The sequence below is a fragment of the Anolis sagrei genome, chromosome 2 (assembly GCF_037176765.1).
Source record: "Anolis sagrei isolate rAnoSag1 chromosome 2, rAnoSag1.mat, whole genome shotgun sequence".
Classification (NCBI taxonomy): Eukaryota; Metazoa; Chordata; class Lepidosauria; order Squamata; family Dactyloidae; genus Anolis; species Anolis sagrei.
In genome coordinates, this window is record NC_090022.1 from 288554216 (window position 1) to 288575913 (window position 21698).

The 21698-nt window shown below is 42.7% G+C and overlaps 1 protein-coding gene across 6 annotated transcripts in view; it reads right to left on the reverse strand.

Moving 5' to 3' along the window:
• Nucleotides 1-21698, reverse strand: part of CTIF (cap binding complex dependent translation initiation factor) — a 206806-nt gene that overhangs the window by 139977 nt on the left and 45131 nt on the right. For all 6 annotated transcript variants that reach the window (XM_060761239.2, XM_060761236.2, XM_060761238.2 and 3 more), the window contains exon 2: nucleotides 1815-2031. In XM_060761239.2, the coding sequence (XP_060617222.2) occupies nucleotides 1815-1994 (180 nt within the window). In that variant the 5' untranslated portion in view covers nucleotides 1995-2031. The remainder of the gene's footprint in view (nucleotides 1-1814; nucleotides 2032-21698) is intronic.

A 21698-nucleotide genomic window follows, 5' to 3' on the forward strand; every position in this document is an offset into this window, starting at 1 on the left:
ATTGTGTCTAATGATCAGGTTGCTTGGATGATGGGAATAGCAATGTTGTGTCTAATGATCAGGTTGCTTTGGATGATGGGAATGACAATGTTGTTCATGTTCAAGTTGATTCTTCTGATGGGAATGGAAATGATTTCCATGAAGATGTTCCTGAAGGGAATGGGGATGATGGTCTGTTTCCTAGTTCTGGTTTTAAAGAAGTGGGGCCTGAATGCACTTCAGTTGATGGGTTAGAGAGGCCCGTATTGCTGCAAAGGGATTTTCAAGGTCTTGAATCAGGGAAAGGCTCTGCGCCACAATCCCCTGGTCAGTTATCTCCAGGGGCAGATTTTAATGAAGCCTCGAACAGAAAAGAGGCCCTGCTCATGATCCCGCCTGTGTCGCAAGCACGCTTGGTGGAGACACGAGACAGGGCGTTTTCCGTGGTGGCCCCCCGTCTCTGGAACACTCTCTCCAAAGATCTTAGACAGGCCCCTACATTGGCAGTCTTCAGAAAGAATTTGAAGACCTGGCTGTTCCGATGTGCCTTCCCCGATTAGGAAATCTCCTATACCAAGTCCCAGAAGCATTTTATTAGAATTAAGATTGCTGCACACTGCACTTGCCTTATAATCCCTACATATCACCTGTCACATCAGCACTTTTTAATCCTGTACCCTTTACTCTGGCCCGGCCTAGTTTTATCTTGTTTGATGTATGTTTATTGACGGTGGTTTCGTTGTTTTAATATTGCTTTAATTGTTTTAATTTGCTTTAAGTGTATTGTTGTGTTCTGTATTGAGGTCTTGGCCTTTGTAAGCCGCATCAAGTCCTTCGGGAGATGCTAGCGGGGTACAAATAAAGTATAATAATAAAAAGAAGAAGAAGTGCTTTTAGCCAACAAAGACAAACAAATCAGAAATTGAGGCACTCAGCCAGATTAGAGCAGAAGCTAGAAGTAAAACCAAAGTTAAGGAAAAATCCGTTCTTAGCTGTTTGGGAAACAAAGGAGGACTATAAGTGCCAAGTACTGAGTCTAGCTTCAGATGAAGCAATGTTGGATTCATGGTAAGTTCTTCATGCCAAGTTCCTGGCATGTTTGATTCCTGTGTTAAGTGCCTTTGCTGCTATTTTGCCTCTGAAATCAAGCCTCTAGTTTCATGGACTTCTTTGGGTTATTTCTCTTTGGACTAATTGCTCCTTTTTTTCTTCCTAATCAATGGGATTTACCTTCTTTTCTTTTTTTTTTTTTTACTGTGGATTACTTTTTATTGCTTTGGCTTTTATTACCTTCAATAAACTGCTTGCTATTTTAACTCAACTGTGTGGTGTCTGAGGGGATCCTACTCTGAAGTGCAATAGTGTCACACTACATTCATTCTACAGAGTAGATTCACCCTAAGACTCTGGAGACTAGTTCAAATCCACATTCAGCCCTGAAAACCCACCGAATGACCAATCACATTCTCTAAGGTCTCTTCTACACTGCCATATAATCCTGATGATCAATGCAGATAATCAACATTATCTGCTGGATTATAGGAGTCTACACTACCATATAATCCAGTTCAAAGCAGATAATCTGGACTTTTTCTGACAGTGTAGAAGGGGCCTCAGCCTCAGAAGAAGGCAAGGCAATCTTCCTCTGAACAAGTCTTGCCAAGGAAACCTTATGATAGGGTCGTCAGATTGACAATTCAAAGGCACACAATCTCAAATGTTGATCTGTCCTTCCCTGCTTCAGACAGGTAAGAAATTATTGTTGTTGTTAAGGGTGATGAAAACTGAAAGAAATCTGACATGAAAGCAAAAGCAAAACCCCATCCTGTGCCAACCTGGGAGACGTTTGACTGCGTTTTCTCGCTCTCCCCGTCTCCTTCCGTCTTGTCGGTTAGCAAGCCTTGGACTTGGTACTCCAAAACGTAGCTGTCGATGAAGCGCTCCAGCTCCTCGATCTCCTGCGAACGGTTACTCCCTGCCTCGGATGAGGCAGACGCCACAGAAGAATTTTCCATCCCTTTGGATAAAGGACCAGGAACGGAAGGGGTCTACCTGCGGACAGAATAGGAAGGACATTTAATTTCCATTGAAATGAGGTTGTTGTTTTTCCTCAACACCATTTCAAAAATTACAACTCAAGAGATATTTCACATCACCATTCTCTCCCCACTCAACACCTGTTTTCCTAACTAATTGAGGGTCATAAAATATTTTTCTTTAAGTGTAGGCTGTTTTAATATATATTTGGCATTATTATTATTATTATTCTAAACCCCAAAACGCTCCATCACATATAATCCTTTTTCAACCACCTGCTCCGATGTTTTCCTTTTGGAGTAAAGAGCAAACAGTACAAAAGGCATTAAAGTCTATCAACAGACTTTAAAAACACTTTAATTAGCAGATCTGTTCAAAAGCACTAAAAGATATCACACTAGAACATCAGGGTCAGCACTTAGTCAAAATGAAGTAACAACTGAATTAGAAAAAAACCCTCTGTGTACAGTGATTTTTTAAATTGTGTATTTCACATTAAACATGTAAAAATCGTTTACGAAACAACTTCAGTATTGGAAACAAGAATTTCATTGCAGACCTGTATAATCAGCTCAGCCTAAAATCTCACTGGGTGGATAGCAGTTGCACAGATACTCTATGGGATACACTATAAATCCCATCCTTTATCCCTTTATGCCATATAATGTGCATGAACATTTCATTTTGTATGTGCCCAGGGGTGTATCTATAGGAGGTAGTGACCATATGATAGCACTCCTCTTCCAAATTTTTTCCCATCTACAATAATGAAATTTTTCTGCAATCCCTAAATTTGCACGTAAAAAGGCCAGACAACATTACGAATGAAAACACAGCAAAGATAAGAGTTCTAGGTGCTCATAATTTTCAATGTCTCACTCACTGCAATGTAAAAAAATGGGAAACCAAGAGAACATTTCAGGGAGGATTCCTATTTGGAGAAGTAATTTTGTCCTTTTGCAAAGCCATACTACTGACCATTCACAGGTACCATCCACACTGCCATATAACACAGTTTGAAGCCGCAGCATCTGGTCAATGTAGACTCATATAATGCTGTTCAATCAATGTAAGGTAAAGGTAAAGGTTTCTCCTGACATTAGGTCAGTGTTTCTCAACCTGGGGGCCACGAGGGGGTGTCAGAGGGGTCGCCAGAGACCATCAGAAAACACTGTATTTTCTGTTGGTCATGGGGCTTCTGTGTGGAAAGTTTGGCCCAATTCTATCATTGGTGGAGTTCAGAATGCTCTTTGATTGTAGGTGAACTATACATCTCAGCAACTACAACTCCCAAATGTCAAGGTCTATTTTCCGCAAACTCCACCAGTGTTCACATTTGGGCATATTGTGTATTCGTGCCAAGTTTGGTCCAGATCCATCATTCTTGGAGTCCACAGTGCTCTCTGGATGCAAGTGAACTACAACTCCAAAACTCAGGGTCAACAAACCCTTCCAGTATTTTCTGTTGGTCATCGGAGTTCTGTGTGCCAAGTTTGGTTCCATTCCATCATTGGTGGAGTTCAGAATGCTCTTTGACTGTAGGTGAACTATACATCCCATCAACTACAACTCCCAGATGACAAAATCAATCCCTCCCCACCTCATCGGTATCCAAATTTGGGCGTATTGGATATTTGTGCTGAATTTGGTCCAGTGAATGAAATTACATCCTGCATATCAGATATTTACATTATGATTCTTAATTGGAGTAAGATTGCAATTATGAAGTAACAACGGAAATAATTTTATGATTAGGGGTCACCACAACATAAGGAACTGTATTAAAGGTCGCAGCATTTGGAAGATTGAGAACCACTGCATTAAGTGCTCCTCTCCATTTCTAAGAGCCGATATTGTCCATAGATGCCTCCAAGGTCATATGGCCATCATGACTGCATGGAGTGCCGTTACCTTCCTGCAGAAACGGTACCCTACTCATATTTGCATGTTTTCATACTACTAGTTTGGCAGAAGCTGGACCTAACAGCGGAAGCTCACCCCACTCCCTGGATTCAAACCACCAACCTTTCGGTCAGCAAGTTCAACAGCTCAGTGGTTTAACCAGAAGCCTGACAAAATGCCATATCTCATTCTCTCTCCACTCAAAACCTGTTTGTTGTTGTTATTGTCGAAATGATCACCTAAAAAACTTACTACGTATATAACTGCCCAACTATTACCTGCCCCTCATAACTATCAAAAGAGGGAAGCTCATACAACCATTACATCAAGTTTAAAATTGTGAAAGTGTGTCACTGAGTTTAAAAAGGAAAGGAAAATGTAACGTAGGCTGGATCTACACTGCTATTTGACACAGTTTGAAACTGAAATATGTGATCACTGTAGATTCAGTTAAACTGCATTATATAGGTATACACTGACCATATAATGCAGTTTCAAATGGTCTTTTAAATCTGGCCAGAGGTTTCGCATCTGAGGATGGGCATATAGCCACCCCTACATATTGTGGTTTAGATTTTGGTGATTATTCAGGGATTTGATTTTTAAAAATTCTGGGAATTCCTATGTCCTCCAGTATGACTTAATGGTCAACTATCTCCAATGATGCTGATTTCCAGATAGAACACCCCTCTAGCAATCTCTAGGTTCTCCAATGCAGTGCTATGGAGCCTCCTGTGGTGCAATGGGTTAAACTGGCAAGACTGCTGACTGACACATCGGCGGTTTGAATCCGGGGAGCGGTGTGAGCTCCCGTCTATCAGCTCTAGCTTCCTAGGCAGTGATATGAGAGATGCCCCCCACAGGATAGTAAAGTATTAAACATCCAGGTGTCCCCTGGGCAACGTTGTTGCAGATGGACAATTCTCTCACACCAGAAGCGACTTGCAGTTTCTCAAATCACTTCTGACATGGAAAAAAAGGAAGAAAATCACAAAAATTGCAATGTTATGGTTAAAGTACAGCAGAGATTGTTCATAGACCTAGACATTCCTGGATGTGTTCTTTTGCATAAAAGGGGTATTTCTTTACTTGCAGTTTTTCACTTTCATTTGGGGCCCTGTATGCCAACCATGATGGAAGGCTGAGTGTAAGAGGAAAACAAAATATAGGTTTGCTTATTAAACGAAAAGCCAAGGGACTCTCCAACTCAGCCATGCAACATTTCTGCACCACCCCCAAAGAAATCAGCCAGAACAAAAGGCTTTGGTGAAACCTTGACATGAAAGCACAGCCTATTTATTGTATCTCTCCCTGTAACGCTGCAATAGAGACAAGCCATAAAAGTCTGCCCGTCACTACAGCTCTTATCGCGGGACTGACAGATGGACAATGCTGAGCCAGGAGTGACATATGGGAACACGCATAAACACAGCACACAGGGTGATGGAGGGGTAAATAATTAACCGAGTCTACAGTATGGAATGAATGGCTGGTTCTGTAAGACCGACTGCAAATGATCAAGTGTCTCCCGCTATGCCCAGTTCTCTGCTTTGGTTGAGAAGTGTGCCAAAAATGGGGGGGGGGGGGGTAACATACTATGGCATGCCTGCTACAATTACTATATATACTCATGAACGGTATATACTCTTGCATAAGTTGAGGGCAGGTTTGGAAACCAAAATTATGTATTTTTTGTATAACCTGTGGATAAGTCATTCTGGAGAGGGGAAAGTACCAAGCCAACTCACGGGGTCAGCTGCACCTGGCCACCATCACCATCTCCCAACCCAAGCATTCAGAAAGGCAAGAAATGGTGTCACAATGGAGAGAGGGGAGAACATTGTTGTTTCTTTTAGAGCAGTGTTTCTCAACCTGGGGGTCGGGATCCCTGGAGGGGTCACGAGGGGGTGTCAGAGGGGTCACCAAAGACCACAGTATTTTCTGTTGGTCATGGAAGTTCTGTGTGAGAAGTTTGGCCCAATTCAATTGTTGGTAGTGTTCAGAATGCTCTTTGATTGTAGGTGAACTATAAATCCCAGCAACTACAACTCCCAAATGTCAAGGTCTATTTCCCCCAAACTCCACTAGTGTTTACATTTGGGCATATTGAGGATTTATGCCAAGTTTGGTCCAGAATGATCATTGTTTGAGTCCACAGTGCTCTCTGGAGATAGGTGAACTACAACTCCAAAACTCAAGGTCAATGCCCACCAAACCCTTCCAGTATTTTCTGTTGGTCATGGGAGTTCTATGTGCCAACTTTGATTCAATTCCATCGTTGGTGGAGTTCAGAATGCTCTTTGATTGTAGGTAAACTATAAATCCCAGCAACTACAACTCCCACAGGACAAAATCAATACCCTCCCCCAATCCCACCAGTGAAACTAATTTTATGGTTGGGGGTCACCATAACATGAGGAAGCGTATTAAGGGATCGTGGCATTAGGAAGGTTGAGAATCACTGTTTTAGAGTTTCCCAGGATGGACAAAGCTCTTTCTATTTGCCACTCTACTCAAACATGAGGATAGTTCCTCTTTTGATAAGAGTTAAGGTACAGCACTGACACTTTGTTTTCATGTCAGGAGCAACTTGAGAAACTGTAAGTTGCTTCTGGTGTGAGAGAATTGGCCGTCTGCAAGGACGTTGCCCAGGGTTGCATCTACAGAAGTTTACTCATGCAACCAAGAATTGGTGGTGTTTGCCACGAAATGACCAAGAAAGTACACACATAAACAAACTTAGACATGGGTATTACACCAACAAAGAAGTGGTGTTGTATAATGATCTGAGCACTGGTCTTTCCTCCGTCATTGGATGATTTTGGGAAGCCAGCTTCAGAGGAAGGAAAAGCCAACCTCTGAACTCATTTTGCCAAGAAAAACCCATGATAGTTTCACCTTAAGGTTGCAATGAATTGAAGGCACGCAGCAACAACTGTACTCTGCATAATTGCTCCCTATGTGCTGGCCTTATTTATTATTATTATTATTAATTATTATTTCCATCATTTTTATCTTGCCCTTCTCAACTCAGGGCGGCTTACACTGGCAACAATTCGATACCACAAGATAATACAGATATAAACAAAAATAGCAACAGTTTAATGTATTTAGATTTTCATTTTTTAATCTTCTGAAAGGTTCTTCATTTTGTTGCATGCAGGCCCGTAAGTGGGGGGGGGGGGCGCTTGAAGGGCTTCAGCCCCCCCCCCCCCCAAGTTCTCAGAGTGGTCCACGAGAAGGCCTTACTGGTACATTATTTAAACTGTTGGAGCCCCCGGTGGCGCAATGGGTTAAACCCCTGTGCCGACAGGACTGAAGACCAACAGGTCGCAGGTTCGAATCTGGGGGGAGCATGGATGAGCTCCCTCTGTCAGCTCCAGCTCCTCATGCGGGGACATGAGAGAAGCCTCCCACAAGGATGATAAAACATCAAAACATCCGGGTGTCCCCTTGGCAACATCCTTGCAGACAGCCAATTCTCTCACACTAGAAGCGACTTGCAGTTTCTCAAGTTGCTCCTGACATGACAAAAAAATTAAACTGTTATGTTTATTCATATCATGATCTGATCACCATGCTCAATATATCCCATATGCATGGGGGCATTGGGATAATAATACAAAAGGTTTGCTAGGATAGATCCTGACCCCCCCCCCCCCCCCGAATCAAACTCTCCCCCCCACCCCGAATCAAAATCCTGGCTATGGGCCTGGTTGCATGCACACATCAAGCTTAAAATGGGGAACCCACAACACTATTTCTGATAAACTCAGGATAATATAAGCCTAGATACAACTTGGGGCCAAAGGAAGAACAAGGATGGGTTTTGTGCCTGACAGTGCTTAAGGATGGAGCCACCAATCCTACAAACTGTTTTTTGTAACCATTATTAAAACTTTGGAAGCAATATGCCTATAATAAACAGATACAGGTAGAATTATCTTGCCGTATCCTCTTTACCCACAGCGTGTAATGAGGCAACCAGAGCAAAAGGAAAAGGGAGGAAAAGATGAACATCTCCAAGTTTCTATAGTCAGCCACCCATCCATCTTCTGCTCAACTATACAAGTCCAGTCAGAGGTTTTCCTTTAATGATTTAAAAGCAGGGAGAGGAGTTTCTCAATTACCTTTCAATCCACTCAAAACACAGGTTTATAAAGGGAGTGCTGATAGATCCTTAAAATATAGTGTTACCAGCCGGCACCATCCTAATTATTTTAAAAGGCGTCTCAACTTTCATCACTTCGTTTGTTCCCAAAAGGACGCTCTCCAGCTGGAAAATCACTACAGTCGGCCCTTCATATCCATGGATTCAAGCATCCACGGCTTGGTTTAAAAAACTCAAAAGTACACCTTGTTTTGGCCATTTTATATAAGGGACAACATTTTACTATGACGGTTTTTGGTATCCATGGGGAGCCTGCAATGAAACCCCAGCAAATATCAAGGGCCCCACTGGACAAGGTACAACACTTTTTGTGTGAACGAATGCCATGAAACTGCCTACGGTGCAGAATGTGAAAACAGCATAATAACACAGCAAAGCCATCGCTGTAAAAAGATGCAGAGAAAGCAAGCCATCCATCAGTTTTATTCTGCAGCTGGAAAATGCTGGAAATGATAAACATGAGGAAGAAAATAAACTCTTTCGAAATATGGGGTTGGAGAAGAGTTCTATGGTCAGCAAATGAGGCAAATGAATGAGTCTGAGAGCAAATCTAGCCTGCTGTCATGCTTTGGGAATATCATGAGAAGACGTCATTAACTTCAAAAATGATAGTTCTTAGTCAAGTGGAGGACTGTCAGAAAAGAGGAAGAACACATTACAGATGCATTGATTCAGACAAGAAGACTCTTGAGTTTGCAAGACCTGAAAAATACAGTTGATAGTTGGAGTTCCCAAAGGTCTCTCATTTATAGGGTCATCCTAAGCCATGCAGAGCAAATACAGCTCAAGGTCCATCTTGTCCTTCTATTCTATTATTTTCCATATGCCTTTAAGTTGTTTCCAAGTTATAGAGGTCCTAAGGTGACCCTATTGGTGCATTTTCTTGGCAGAGGGGTAATCATATTTCTTTGGGATTGTGATGTTTCTATAAAAAGGTAAGGGTTTTCCCCTGACATTAAGTCCACTCATGTCAGACTCTGGAGGTTGGTGCTTATCTCAATTTCTAAGCCAAAGAGCCAGCATCATCCGTAGACGCCTTCAAAGTCATGTGCCCAGCATGACTGTATGGAGTGCTGTTACCTTTCCGCTGAAGCAGTACTGATTGATCTACTCACATTTGCATGTTTGCTAACTGCTAGGTTGGTAGAAGCTGGGGCTAACAGTGGGAGCTCACCACACTCACTTATCATAGAATCATAGAATCAAAGAGTTGGAAGCGACCTCATGGGCCATCCAGTCCAACCCCCTGCCAAGAAGCAGGAATATTGCATTCAAATCACCCCTGACAGATGGCCATCCAGCCTCTGTTTAAAAGCTTCCAAAGAAGGAGCCTCCACCACACTCCGGGGTAGAGAGTTCCACTGCTGAACAGCTATCACAGTCAGGAAGTTCTTCCTCGTGTTCAGATGGAATCTCCTCTCTTGTAGTTTGAAGCCATTGTTCCGCGTCCTAGTCTCCAAGGAAGCAGAAAACAAGCTTGCTCCCTCCTCCCTGTGGCTTCCTCTCACATATTTATACATGGCTATCATATCTCCTCTCAGCCTTCTCTTCTTCAGGCTAAACATGCCCAGCTCCTTAAGCCGCTCCTCACAGGGCTGAACAAGATGATCCAGACCTTTGATCCAGACCTTTGATCATTTTAGTCGCCCTCCTCTGGACACATTCCAGCTTGTCAATATCTCTCTATTTATTTATTATGTATTTCGAACATTTTTACCCCATCCTTCTCAACCCCTAGGGGTACTCAGGGCGGGATTCGTACTGCCGACCTTTTGGTCAGCAAGTTCAGCAGCTCAGCGGTTTAACCAGCTGTGCCACCAGAGGCTCCTGATGTTTCCATATCCACCTTATTTTTAAAGTTGGGACACAAGTCAGTATTCAAAATAATGTAAATTGCAATTGACAGTGCAGGTCGCTAAAAACATACACAAAGTTATGTTTAAAATGGCATCAAGCTGTCTACAGAATTACAAATCATTTTAAAAAGATTTAAAAACAAAGAATGACAGTTCAGCATATCAAGAAGGTGATTTTCTGCATTACCTAATTGTTTGAGGACTCAAAAACAACAACAGGCTACTAACTGGAGTGAACTACAGGAAGTGGTCAACCCCGCTGTTAAAAGAGCTCCACTGGCTGCCGGTAAGCTTCCGGTTCCAATTCAAGATGCAGGTTATGATCTACAAAGCCCTAAACGGTTCGGGTCCAGTCTATCTTCGTGATTGCATCTTCCCCTATGAACCTGTGTGAGCTCTAAGATCTTCTAGGGAGGCACTTATCTCGCTCCCACCTCCGTCACAAGCATGGTTTGTGGGGACGAGGGAGAAGGCCTTCTCAGTGGTGCCCCCCAGCTCTGGAACCCTCTCCCCAAGGACATTAAATTAGATGTCAACTTTTCATAAAGAGCTAAAAACATGAAAGTTCCAATGCGCTTCTGATTAATCAGTTCGCTAGATAACTTTGGTCCCTTCAGTCATAACTTCTTATATGGCTCCTGCACTTTACCACTGTCCCTGCCCTATAGTTGCCTTGCACTAATTGACTTGGACCTTCTAGCCCATACTTATAATCTGACTTTTTTTAATCAGCCCTGTCCTTGCAACTGTTTTCCACAAGCCCCTGCCTAGCCCCTTAGCTTAGTATATGACCACTATGTTCGGCTATTGGTTGTTATTGTTAGTTCTGTTTTTATTATGTTTTGTATTTGTAACTTTTTACTGTGTTATATTTTAATCTCTCACCCAACCTATTCAACTTGTATGCAGAACACATCATGCAATGTGCTGGGCCTGACAAATCCAAGGCTGCAGTTAAAATTGATGGAAGAAACATTAACAACTTTAGATGTGCAGATGATACCACTTTGATGGCCGAAAGCGAGGAGGAGCTGAGGAGCCTTGTAACCAAGGTGAAAGAAAAAAGTGCAAAAGCTGAGTTGCAGTTAAACATCAGAAAAACCAAGATTATGGCAACCAGGCTGATTGATAACTGGCAGATAGAGGGAGAAAATGTGGAGGCAGTGACAGACTTTGTATTTCTAGGTGCAAAGATTACTGCAGATGCGGACTGCAGCCAGGAAATCAGAAGATGTTTCCTTCTTGGGAAGAGAGCAATGACCAATCTTGATAAAATACTGAAGAGTACAGACATCACACTGGCAACGAAGATATGCATAGTCTAAAGCAATGGTATTCCCTGTAGTAACTTATGGACGTGAGAGCTGGACCATAGAGAAGGCTGAGTGAAGGAAGATGGATGCTTTTGAACCGTGGTGTTGGAGGAAAATCCTGAGAGTGCCTTGGACCACAAGAAGATCCAATCAGTCCATACTTCAGGAAATAAAGCCTGACTGCTCACTGGCGGGAAGGATATTAGTGGCCAGAATGAAGTACTTTGGCCACATCATGAGAAGACAGGAAAGCTTAAAGAAGATGATGCTGGGGGAAAAGGAAGGAAAAAGGAAGAAGGGCCAACCAAGGGCAAGATGGATGGATGGTATCTTTGAAGTGATTGGCTTGACGTTGAAGAAGCTGGGGGTGGTGATGGCCGACAGGGAGCTCTTGCGTGGGCTGATCCACGAGGTCACGAAGACTCGGAAGCAACTGAATGAATACACAACAACGAATTTTAATTTCTGTTTGACTGTGCTCAGTTCCCATGTAAGCTGACCCGAGTCCCTTCGGGGAGATGGTGGTGGGATACAAAAATAAAATAATTATTATAAAGTTATTAAAACTTTGTTTAGAGAGCTAGATTTTTTCTCATGAATCCACTGAATACAGATATTTAATTATTGGAATTTTTTTACTTTTTCAAAATTTCTGAAAAAGTGACTTGAATGTCTAGAAGTGCTGCAGTTTTAAATAGTGGTGACAACAGATTGAATCATTGAGATGAGCAGTCCTGTGCTTGTCATAATGTTTAGCTTCATGAACTGATACGTACTGTATATATTTCTCAGATACTGCCTTTTACAGTTCTAGGGTTACAGACATATGGATAGGACTTGATGTTATATAATCAATTCTATAGCATAGATAAGGAGTCCCTGGTGGCGCAGTGGGTTAAAGCACTGAGCTGCTGAACTTGCTGACCAAAAGGTTGCCAGTTCAAATCCAAGGAGTGGTGTGAGCTCCCGCTGTTAGCCTCAGCTTCTGCCAATCTAGCAGTTCGAAAACATGCAAATGTGAGTAGATCAATAGGTACCGCTACGGTGGAATGGTAACAGCACTCTATGAAGTCATGCTGGACACATGACCTTGGAGGTGTCTATGGACAACGCTGGCTCTTTGGCTTAGAAATGGAGATGAGCCCCAATCCCCATAGTCGGACATGACTGGTCTTAATGTCAGGGAAAAACCTTTACCTATAGATGGATCCCAAGTCTTCCATGCTACAGCAGTTGGTTTTATTGCCCAGTAGTCCTTCCTAAATTAAAGTCTTATGTCTTTGGATGCCTCAAACTTCAAACATTCCTCTTTTCCAGACATGGGCAAACTTCAATCCTCCAGGTGTTTTGGACTCCAACTCCCACAATTCCTAACAGTCTACCGGCTGGACCACTCCAACAACTATCATGTCAGACTACACAGAGAAGCCATTGAAATCCACAAGCATGCGGACAATTTCAACAGAAAGGAAGAAAATGAACAAGTATTTAAAAAACTCTAAAATCATAAAGTAATCATAAACTCTAAAATCAGTAAAGAAAGAACAACACTTAAAAACAGGGGAATTTCAGACAAGAAACAATCAGGGCCAGCTAATCACCTCCCAACAATGGATTCCTTCAGGCAGTAAGAAGTCAGACCTTGACAACTGCTGGGCCATTAAATGCTAATCAAGGTGGCCAATTGAAACATTCACACATACCTCGAACAGACAAGAGTTCTTTCTCCCACCCTGGACATCATTCCACAAATATATAAACCCCATTTTCCTAGTTTCCAACAGACCTCACAACCTCTGAGGATGCCTGCCATAGATGCAGGTGAAATGTCAGAAGAGAATGCTTCTGGAACATGGCCATACAGCCCAGAAAATTCACAACAACCCAGCCACCGTTTGTTAGGAATTGTGGGAGTTGAAGTCCAAACCACCTGGAGGGCCGAAGTTTGTCCATGCTTGCTTGTCTTACCTATCTTGTTATCGTAGCCTCACCTTCTTGGCTTGTATCTTTAGACTGTAAAGCTCTTCAGCAAAGGTTAGCCTGATGAGATTTGGCCTTTGGGCACCTCTTGCTGCGAAGTGTCAGATTTACTTGGGGAAAAAGATGTATGACAAGATATAATCAGGGTTTGTGTACATCCTATGCCAAAAATATCCCCAGCCTCTGGTTTGAGAAGAAACTAAGAGCCAGAAGGTCTGGTTTTCAGTACAGCGATGCCTTCGGAGCTGATGGCAAATCAGCTCTGACTTTTTTCCAAACTTTAAAGGTTCTATGTAAAACCTTGAATACATTGGGCAGAGTTCAACATCTTGGAAAGTTCATTTGACGATCAGACTAAAATCCAGACAGGACTGATCAAGAAAGCCGCTAACTGCTGCCTCTGGAGGAAAAGTGTATGTTTGTTCTCTAGAATCACACAATCATAACGTTGGAAGAGACTACAAAGGCTATTGAGCCCATTCCTCTGCCATTCTGGGCAGACTTTCAAATTTTGAACACACAACACTAACAAAGAAAGCCTTTGTACTTCCCTTATATCTAAATTTCTCTGAAAATGTTAAATGCCTATATATATCTGTGCTTTTTTTTTGGGGGGGGGGGGGGTGTTGTGTCAGAAGCAACTTGAAAAACTGCAAATCACTTCTGGTATGAGAGAATTGACTGTCTGCAAGGACATTGCCCAGCAGAAGCCTGGATGTGTTACCATCCTGTGGGAGGTTTATCTCATTTCCCCGCATGGGAAGCTGGGGCTGACAGATGGGAGCTCAACCTGCTCCCTGGATTTGAACCGGCAACCTTTCGGTCAGCAGCCCTGCCGGCACAAGAGCACTTTCTACAAGAAAGGAGGAGAGGGCGTGCAAGAAGGGGTCCTACAATAAAATGGAAAACCTCATGACAAATCAAGCAAAGGCAGGGCAAGTATTCAAATAATGCAAATTAAATAGCTCTTTGGGTAAATGGGGATGTGAATGCATGTCCTGGTCTGGAGCAGCAGAAAACAAGCTTCCACTCAGTAAGACATCCTGTCAAAAGGTTAAAGTCACAGATTGCAGCATAAACCATCACTCTTCCTTGCGAAATCATAGAATCAAAGAGTTGGAAGAGACCTCATGGGCCATCCAGTCCAACCCCCTGCCAAGAAGCAGGAATATTGCATTCAAATCACCCCTGACAGATGGCCATCCAGCCCCTGTTTAAAAGCTTCCAAAGAAGGAGCCTCCACCACACTCCAGGGCAGAGAGTTCCACTGCTGAACGGCTCTCACAGTCAGGAAGTTCTTCCTCATGTTCAGATGGAATCTCCTCTCTTGTAGTTTGAAGCCATTGTTCCGCGTCCTAGTCTCCAAGGAAGCAGAAAACAGGCTTGCTCCCTCCTCCCTGTGGCTTCCTCTCACATCTTTATACATGGCTATCATATCTCCTCTCAGCCTTCTCTTCTTCAGGCTAAACATGCCCAGCTCCTTAAGCCGCTCCTCATAGGGCTTGTTCTCCACACCCTTGATCATTCAGAAACAGATTGTACATAATGTTTTTCGTATCAGGAGCAACTTGAGAAAATGCAAGTTGTTTCTGGTGTGAGAAAACTGGCCGTCTGCAAGAATGTTTTATTATCTATATATATAAATTTGTTAGGGGCATCCAACGAGGAAACAAAACTCAAAAACCCCCCAACGAAACTTAACCAAAATTCCCATGCCCATAACACAACCCACAAGGTACAAACATATCTACTCAAAATGAAAAACAACACAACAACACACTCACAAAACGGCAAAACAACAAAACTCAAAAATCCCCCAACGAAACTTAACCAAAATCCCTGTGCCCATAACACAACCCACAAGGTACAAACATATCTACTCAAAATGAAAAACAACACAACAACACACTCACAAAACGGCAAAACAACAAAACTCAAAAATCCCCCAACGAAACTTAACTAAAATCCCCGTGCCCATAACACAACCCACAAGGTACAAACATATCTACTCAAAATGAAAAACAACACAACAACACACTCACAAAACGGCAAAACAACAAAACTCAAAAATCCCCCAACGAAACTTAACTAAAATCCCCGTGCCCATAACACAACCCACAAGGTACAAACATATCTACTCAAAATGAAAAACAACACAACACATTCACAAAACGGCAAAACAACTGAGCATGCGCATTGGCGCCCAGCCGCAAGTTCCATCGCGCGCGCACATGGCCTTCCGGCCAACGTTCCCTCTGCGGAAACCATGCCCACTCCAAGCCCCGCCGCGCCGCTTCCCGCACACACACACACCCTGCCGCACACACACACGCAACCCCACGCTCCATCACTCCCCCCGCCGCCGCACACACACACGCAACCCCATGCTCCATCACTCCCCCCACCGCCGCACACACACGCAACCCCACTCCCCCCGCCGCCGCACACACACACGCAACCCCACTCCCCCTGCCGCCGCACACACACACGCAACCCCAGGCTCCATCACTCCCCCCGCCGCCGCACACACACACGCAACCCCACGCTCCATCACTCCCCTGCCCCAATCTTACCTCCTTTTACTTCAGGCCACCTCCAAACCCCACCCCGCCCCTTCCCGCCCTGTCAAAATCTAGGAAAGACAGGAAGGAAGGAAAGAAGGAAGAAAGAGAAAGGGAGGTAAAGAAAAAGGGGGAAGGAAGGAAAGTTAGAGAAAGAAGAAAAGGAAAGAAAAGGAAAGATGGAAGGAAAGAAAAGAGAGACAGCAGAAGAGAAAGAAAAAGGGGGAAGGAAGGAAAGAGAGAGAAAGAAGAGGAGAAGGAAAGATGGGAAGGAAGGAAGGAAGGAGGGAGGGAGGGAGGGAGGGAGGGAAAGAAGGAGAGAAAGAGGGAAGATAGGCCACAGCAACACGTGGCGGGTAAAGGTTGTTATTTCTATTATTATTATTATTATGCTATTGTTCCTCTGAGACCCTTTTAGGGGGAATGGGAGAGGTGTCAGGTCCCAGAGGCAATGCATTGCATTATTGTTATTGTTATGATGGTGGTGAAATAAAAGGAAATAAAAAGTGAAAGAAGGAAGCAAACAGGGAGGGAAGAAAGGCAAAGGAAGAAAGGGGGAGGGAATGAAGGAAAGAGAGAAGGATGAAACCAAGTAGTGAAAGAAGGAAAGAAAGAAAGAGGTAGAGAAGGAAGAAAGTAGAGAAAGGGGGAGGAAAGGGGGGAAGGAATAGGTAGGGACCTCTCTTTCATAATAGTCCAGATATCTACCTCAACTTTGATAAGTTTTACTATAGGCCACAGCAACGCGTGGCAGGGCACAGCTAGTTGTATATATATTGTTATTGCACCAGTAGATGAGCAACGTACGTCCTGTGTATTTTTCTCCGACTCCACTAGATGGAGCACAGAAATTGGGTCTGCACAAGCGCAGTGCTGCTTTGCTCTTCTCCTAAGCTTGACCCGGCTGTCAAAGCAGTCAGAGCAGGGTCAGGATGAAGCTCAAAGGGAGATGACCGCTCAGTGGCTATGCTCATCTCCAACAAAGAGCCAGGCTGTTTATGATATATGCATTGAACAAAAGGAGGCAACCCCTCCCCACCCCAGCATCACCACCACCCCAAGACCCATAGAGTAAAAAGCAAGAATTGGGAGGGCAACAAAGGACAAACCAGGCTGAGACCACGGGATAATCCCATTAGGAGAAAGAGGGGAGAGGACACCCAATGGAAATTGGAGAGGCCACAAAGCTACAGTGAAAAACAACAGAGAAAGTGGGAAAGGAAAAATAAATACCTTACATAAGAATCACTGATGGGGAGATAAAAATGTTTTCAGCTCATCAGCCCAATGAGAGTGTTTTGCTCATAACTAAGGAGATATCAATTCTTCCTTTTGAGGGTATTAAACCCTAGCTTGCATGACTTGTGTCTTTCATGGATGACTATTTTCTCAGAAAGAAGGGAGGGAGGGAGGGAGGGAGCAAAACAGAAATCCAAGTGCCATATAAGATATCTAAATGTAATAGTTTTATTTAGTCAGGTCCTTGCCTGTGAACTGGTTGTTGCAGATGGTTCTTTTGTTGGAGATGCTGAACATTTCAAGTTATTATGCTTAGTTTTGAAATGATCTTTTATTCTTGTTTACTTTTGTGCTATAAATAGTTTCCGCTGTGTTTTCTTTTTATCTATACTGTAAAAGACCCCCAAAGGCTATCCAGTTCGACCCCATTCTGCAAACTAGGAAAACACAATCAAAGCACTCTCAACAGATGCCCATCCAGCCTCTGTTTAAAATCCTCCAAAGAACGAGACTCTACCACACTCCAAATGTGGTATATAAATTGAATGAATACATAATCTACAATAGTATTACAACTCTCAAATTCCCACTCAGCCACGGAAGCCACTGGGTGAGGGGGCCACCCAGTCCCACTCTCTCAGCCTTAGAGAAAGACATAGGTATTTCTCTTCTAAACAAATCTTGCCAAGAAAACTCCATAGTTTGCTTTAAGATCCCTAGAAATCGGAAATGTAGTACACAGCAATCCACCTAAAATAATCAATCCTGGCTCTCCTATGATTTCTCTCCGCAGTTTCCCCCTGCTTTACATGGAAATGCATGTTCTACAATGTGCTTCCCTGATATCCTTGGTGATGCCCCAACTGCTGTCCTTGAGTATAGCAACACAATACATCTTTGGCTTTTTGCAACCCACTGAAACAAAGCTACAGGAGTTTTGAAAAGAAGACCTGGTTATTTTTTTTGTTCCAAACACTTCCAAATCAAAAATTCCCGAAGATACTAACTGCACTGCCTTTTTTATACCCACCATATAGCCTGAAAAAACCTCCAACAACCCAGTGACTCCAGCCATGAAAGCCTTCGACAATACATTAAACAAAATGATGATTTCATGTGAAATGTATTCCAAGACAGACTGCAACAAGAGTCTAAAGTGTCTAAGGGTGCATCTATACCAGGCATGGCATGGGCAAACTTTGGCCCTCCAGGTTTTTTGGACTTCCACAACTCCTAGAAGCTTACCAGTTGTTAGGAATTGTTTGGAATGGTGGGAGTTGAAGTTCAAAACACCTTGAGGGCCGAAGTTTTCCCATGCCTGATCTATTCTGTACGTTTAATGCTGTTTTATCCCACTTTAACTGCCTTGCCTCAGTGCTATTGGAATCATGCAAGTTGGCATTTTACTATGGTTTTAACCTGCTCTATCACAGAATACTGGTGCCCCATCAAACTACAAATCCCAGGATTTCATAGCACTGAACCATAGCAATTGAATGAGTATCAAATTTCATTTATTAGACTCTAGCCATCCCCTGCCATGCTTTGCTGTGGCCCAGTCTGTGTATATGTGTTTTGTGTGCATATATATGTGTATATGTGTGTGTATATCATAGAATCATAGAATCATAGAATCAAAGAGTTGGAAGAGACCTCATGGGCCATCCAGTCCAACCCCCTGCCAAGAAGCAGGAATATTGCATTCAAATCACCCCCAAAAGAGGGCAATCAAGCCTCTGTTTAAAAGCTTCCAAAGAAGGAGCCTCCACCACACTCCGGGGCAGAGAGTTCCACTGCTGAATGGCTCTCACAGTCAAGAAGTTCTTCCTCATGTTCAGACGGAATCTCCTCTCTTGTAATTTGAAGCCATTGTTCCATTGCGTCCTAGTCTCCATCCCATTGGCTTTTTTTGCCGCCACATCACATTGTTGGCTCATGTTTAACTTGTTGTCCATGAGGACTCCAAGATCTTTTTCACACGTACTACTCTCGAGCCAGGCGTCCCCCATTCTGTATCTTTGCATTTTGTTTTTCCTGAATATTTATGAATATGTTTATATATGTGTGTTTGTGTATATATGTGGGTTTTGTGCATGTGCTGTAATGTGTTTTGTTTTTTAAGTCTCTTCTGCTGTGTTTTCCAGTGTTTTTATGAGTGATGGTCACTCGTTGGTCTGATAGGTGTACTGTGTCCAAATTTGGTGTCAATTCGTCCAGCGGTTTTTGAGTTACGTTAATCCCACAAATATTTTTATTTATATAGATTGTAGATGCATCCTAAAGCACAGGTTTGGGTACTAAACTCAGCTAAAGGAAAAGGTGTAGTACATGGTCAAATAAATAATAAATAAGCTGGATCGTTCCCATCCAGGTCCACATTCCCAAAATGGTTTTCAATAAATAAAACACACCTAGAAAACTAAAAGCCTTCTGTCTCAAGTCATTGGCACTAAGTTATGGTCCCATCCACACAGGTTATATTTTCTTTATTTTGTATCAAAAGCATTGCATAAATTAGTATAAAACTGATAAAAATAGAAGGAGGACACGCAGCTACATATCTTTTGACCAAAAACGCGCAACAGCGACTGCATTGTATGTAGCCTCAAACAACTGTGATATGATGCAATTTCAAACTAATTATAATACCAGCATAGATATGCGTGTATTAGCTATCTCAGCCAATATCTACACACTACTGAAAGCATAACAATATTATCCAACTGACAGATTAGAAAAGAAACAGTTCAGAAAGTTACATTGTAAAAGGAATTTGTTATGCAAACTGTTACAGGAGCCTAGATAGGATGTAATTCACTGCCATTACAAAAACAAACAGGTAGTCGACTTCATTGTTGATCAAACTACTCTTTATCTTTTTGTCTTTATTTGACGAGAAAAGCATCTTAGTATCAGGAACAGAAAGGCAAACAATCACTGAGATTTATTTATTTATATTCATTTACTACATGTGTATACAGCTTTTCTTCCCTCTAAGGGAACTCAAAGTGGTTTCCAACATTATAGAGGCAAAATTCAATGGCATACCTACATGTGAAAACTAAAAGATAATAGACTTTTTAAATAGGTTTTTAGTTATTTACTGTTTTTAAAAAATTCTAAAATTATAACAGTAAATAAAAACAAAACTCAAACACAGGGGAACTCCAGTCAAGAAACAATCAGGAACAACTAATCACCTCTCAACCAAGAATTCCCCCGGGTAATAACAGGGCACTCCTAAAAACTGTCAGGCCATCAAATGCTAATCAAGGTGGACAATTGAAACATACCTAGTTCCAACAGACAAGAGTTCTTTCTCCCACCCTGAACTTTCCACAGATATATAAAACCAATTTTCCTAGTTTCCAACAGACGTCACAACCTCTGAGGATGCCTGCCACAGATGCAGGTGAAACATCAGGAAAGAGTACTTCTAGAACATGGCCATACAGCCCGAAAAACCTACAACAACCCATTAATCCCATGTATTGCTTTATAAATGGAACTTGCAATACTCTAACTGTCCATACAAATAGCTTCAAACTGCATCTCACATAAATAGACAGCTATTAACAACAACATTGCAGTTCAATTAATTTTAACTCATTATTTCCAAATTCTGAAAGGAAAAAAGGAATTAAAGAAGAAGCAATTGTTCAGGGGGTAATTTCCAAACCAGAATTATTCCTGCCTAAACAACGAACCTCTTAAATTGTGGACCTACAGTAATAGATAGGCCGATGGATGCATGCACATTGTAGTATTAATGCATTTTGGCACCACTTGAACTGCTATGGCTCAGTGCCACAGGCTCCTGGGATCCCGATACTTTAAAAAGGAAGCAATGGTGAGAAGTTAGCATTGTGTACTACTCACGGTACCTGCATCTTTTAGAACTGCAGGGAAATCAGGGCACAAACCGGGGAATGCCTGCAGACCGGGCGACTCCTGCACGAATCCAGAGATGTGTGATGGGAGGCAGGGACAGAATTATGTGGCCACGGGGATGACCTTTGCCAGGCCCAGCTAATCCCTTTTATAAAACCCATGTCTGCAGCTCTGACAACTGCGGTGGTTGCAGAGTGCTTTGTTTCGTTCCTGCATAGAGACCCACAGCTGGCATTCAGGACACATTCCAGAGCAAACAGCCAAGCAAAACAGCAATGTAAGTGAATGTGTGTGTTTGTGTGTGTGTGAATACAGAGTTCATAACATGCACACCAGACTGCAAGACCTATCTGAAAGATCCCTGTGATATTCTGCAGGGTTTCAGGATGCCTTTTCTCACAAAGTTTTCGGCTGGAATGCTTCTCACTTTCCACACCGTTCAGGCTAGCTATATATACTCCTCTGTCTTTGGGTTTTCCTTATGCCCCATTTACACTGATCACTTAATGCAGTTTGAAACTGTGTTTTATGATCTGTGTAGACTCAGTTATGCTGCACCGGAGCAGTACCTATTGATCTACTCACATTTGCATGTTTTCGAACTGCTAGGTTGGCAGAAGCACCAGGTTTGTGGCGCAGCTGGCTGAGTGTCAGCTGCATTAAGATCACTCTGACCAAAAGGTTATGAGTTCGAAGCCAGCCCGGGTTGGAGTGGGCTTCCAACCAATTGTGTAGCCTGTTGTCGACCTTTGCAACCCGAAAGACAGTT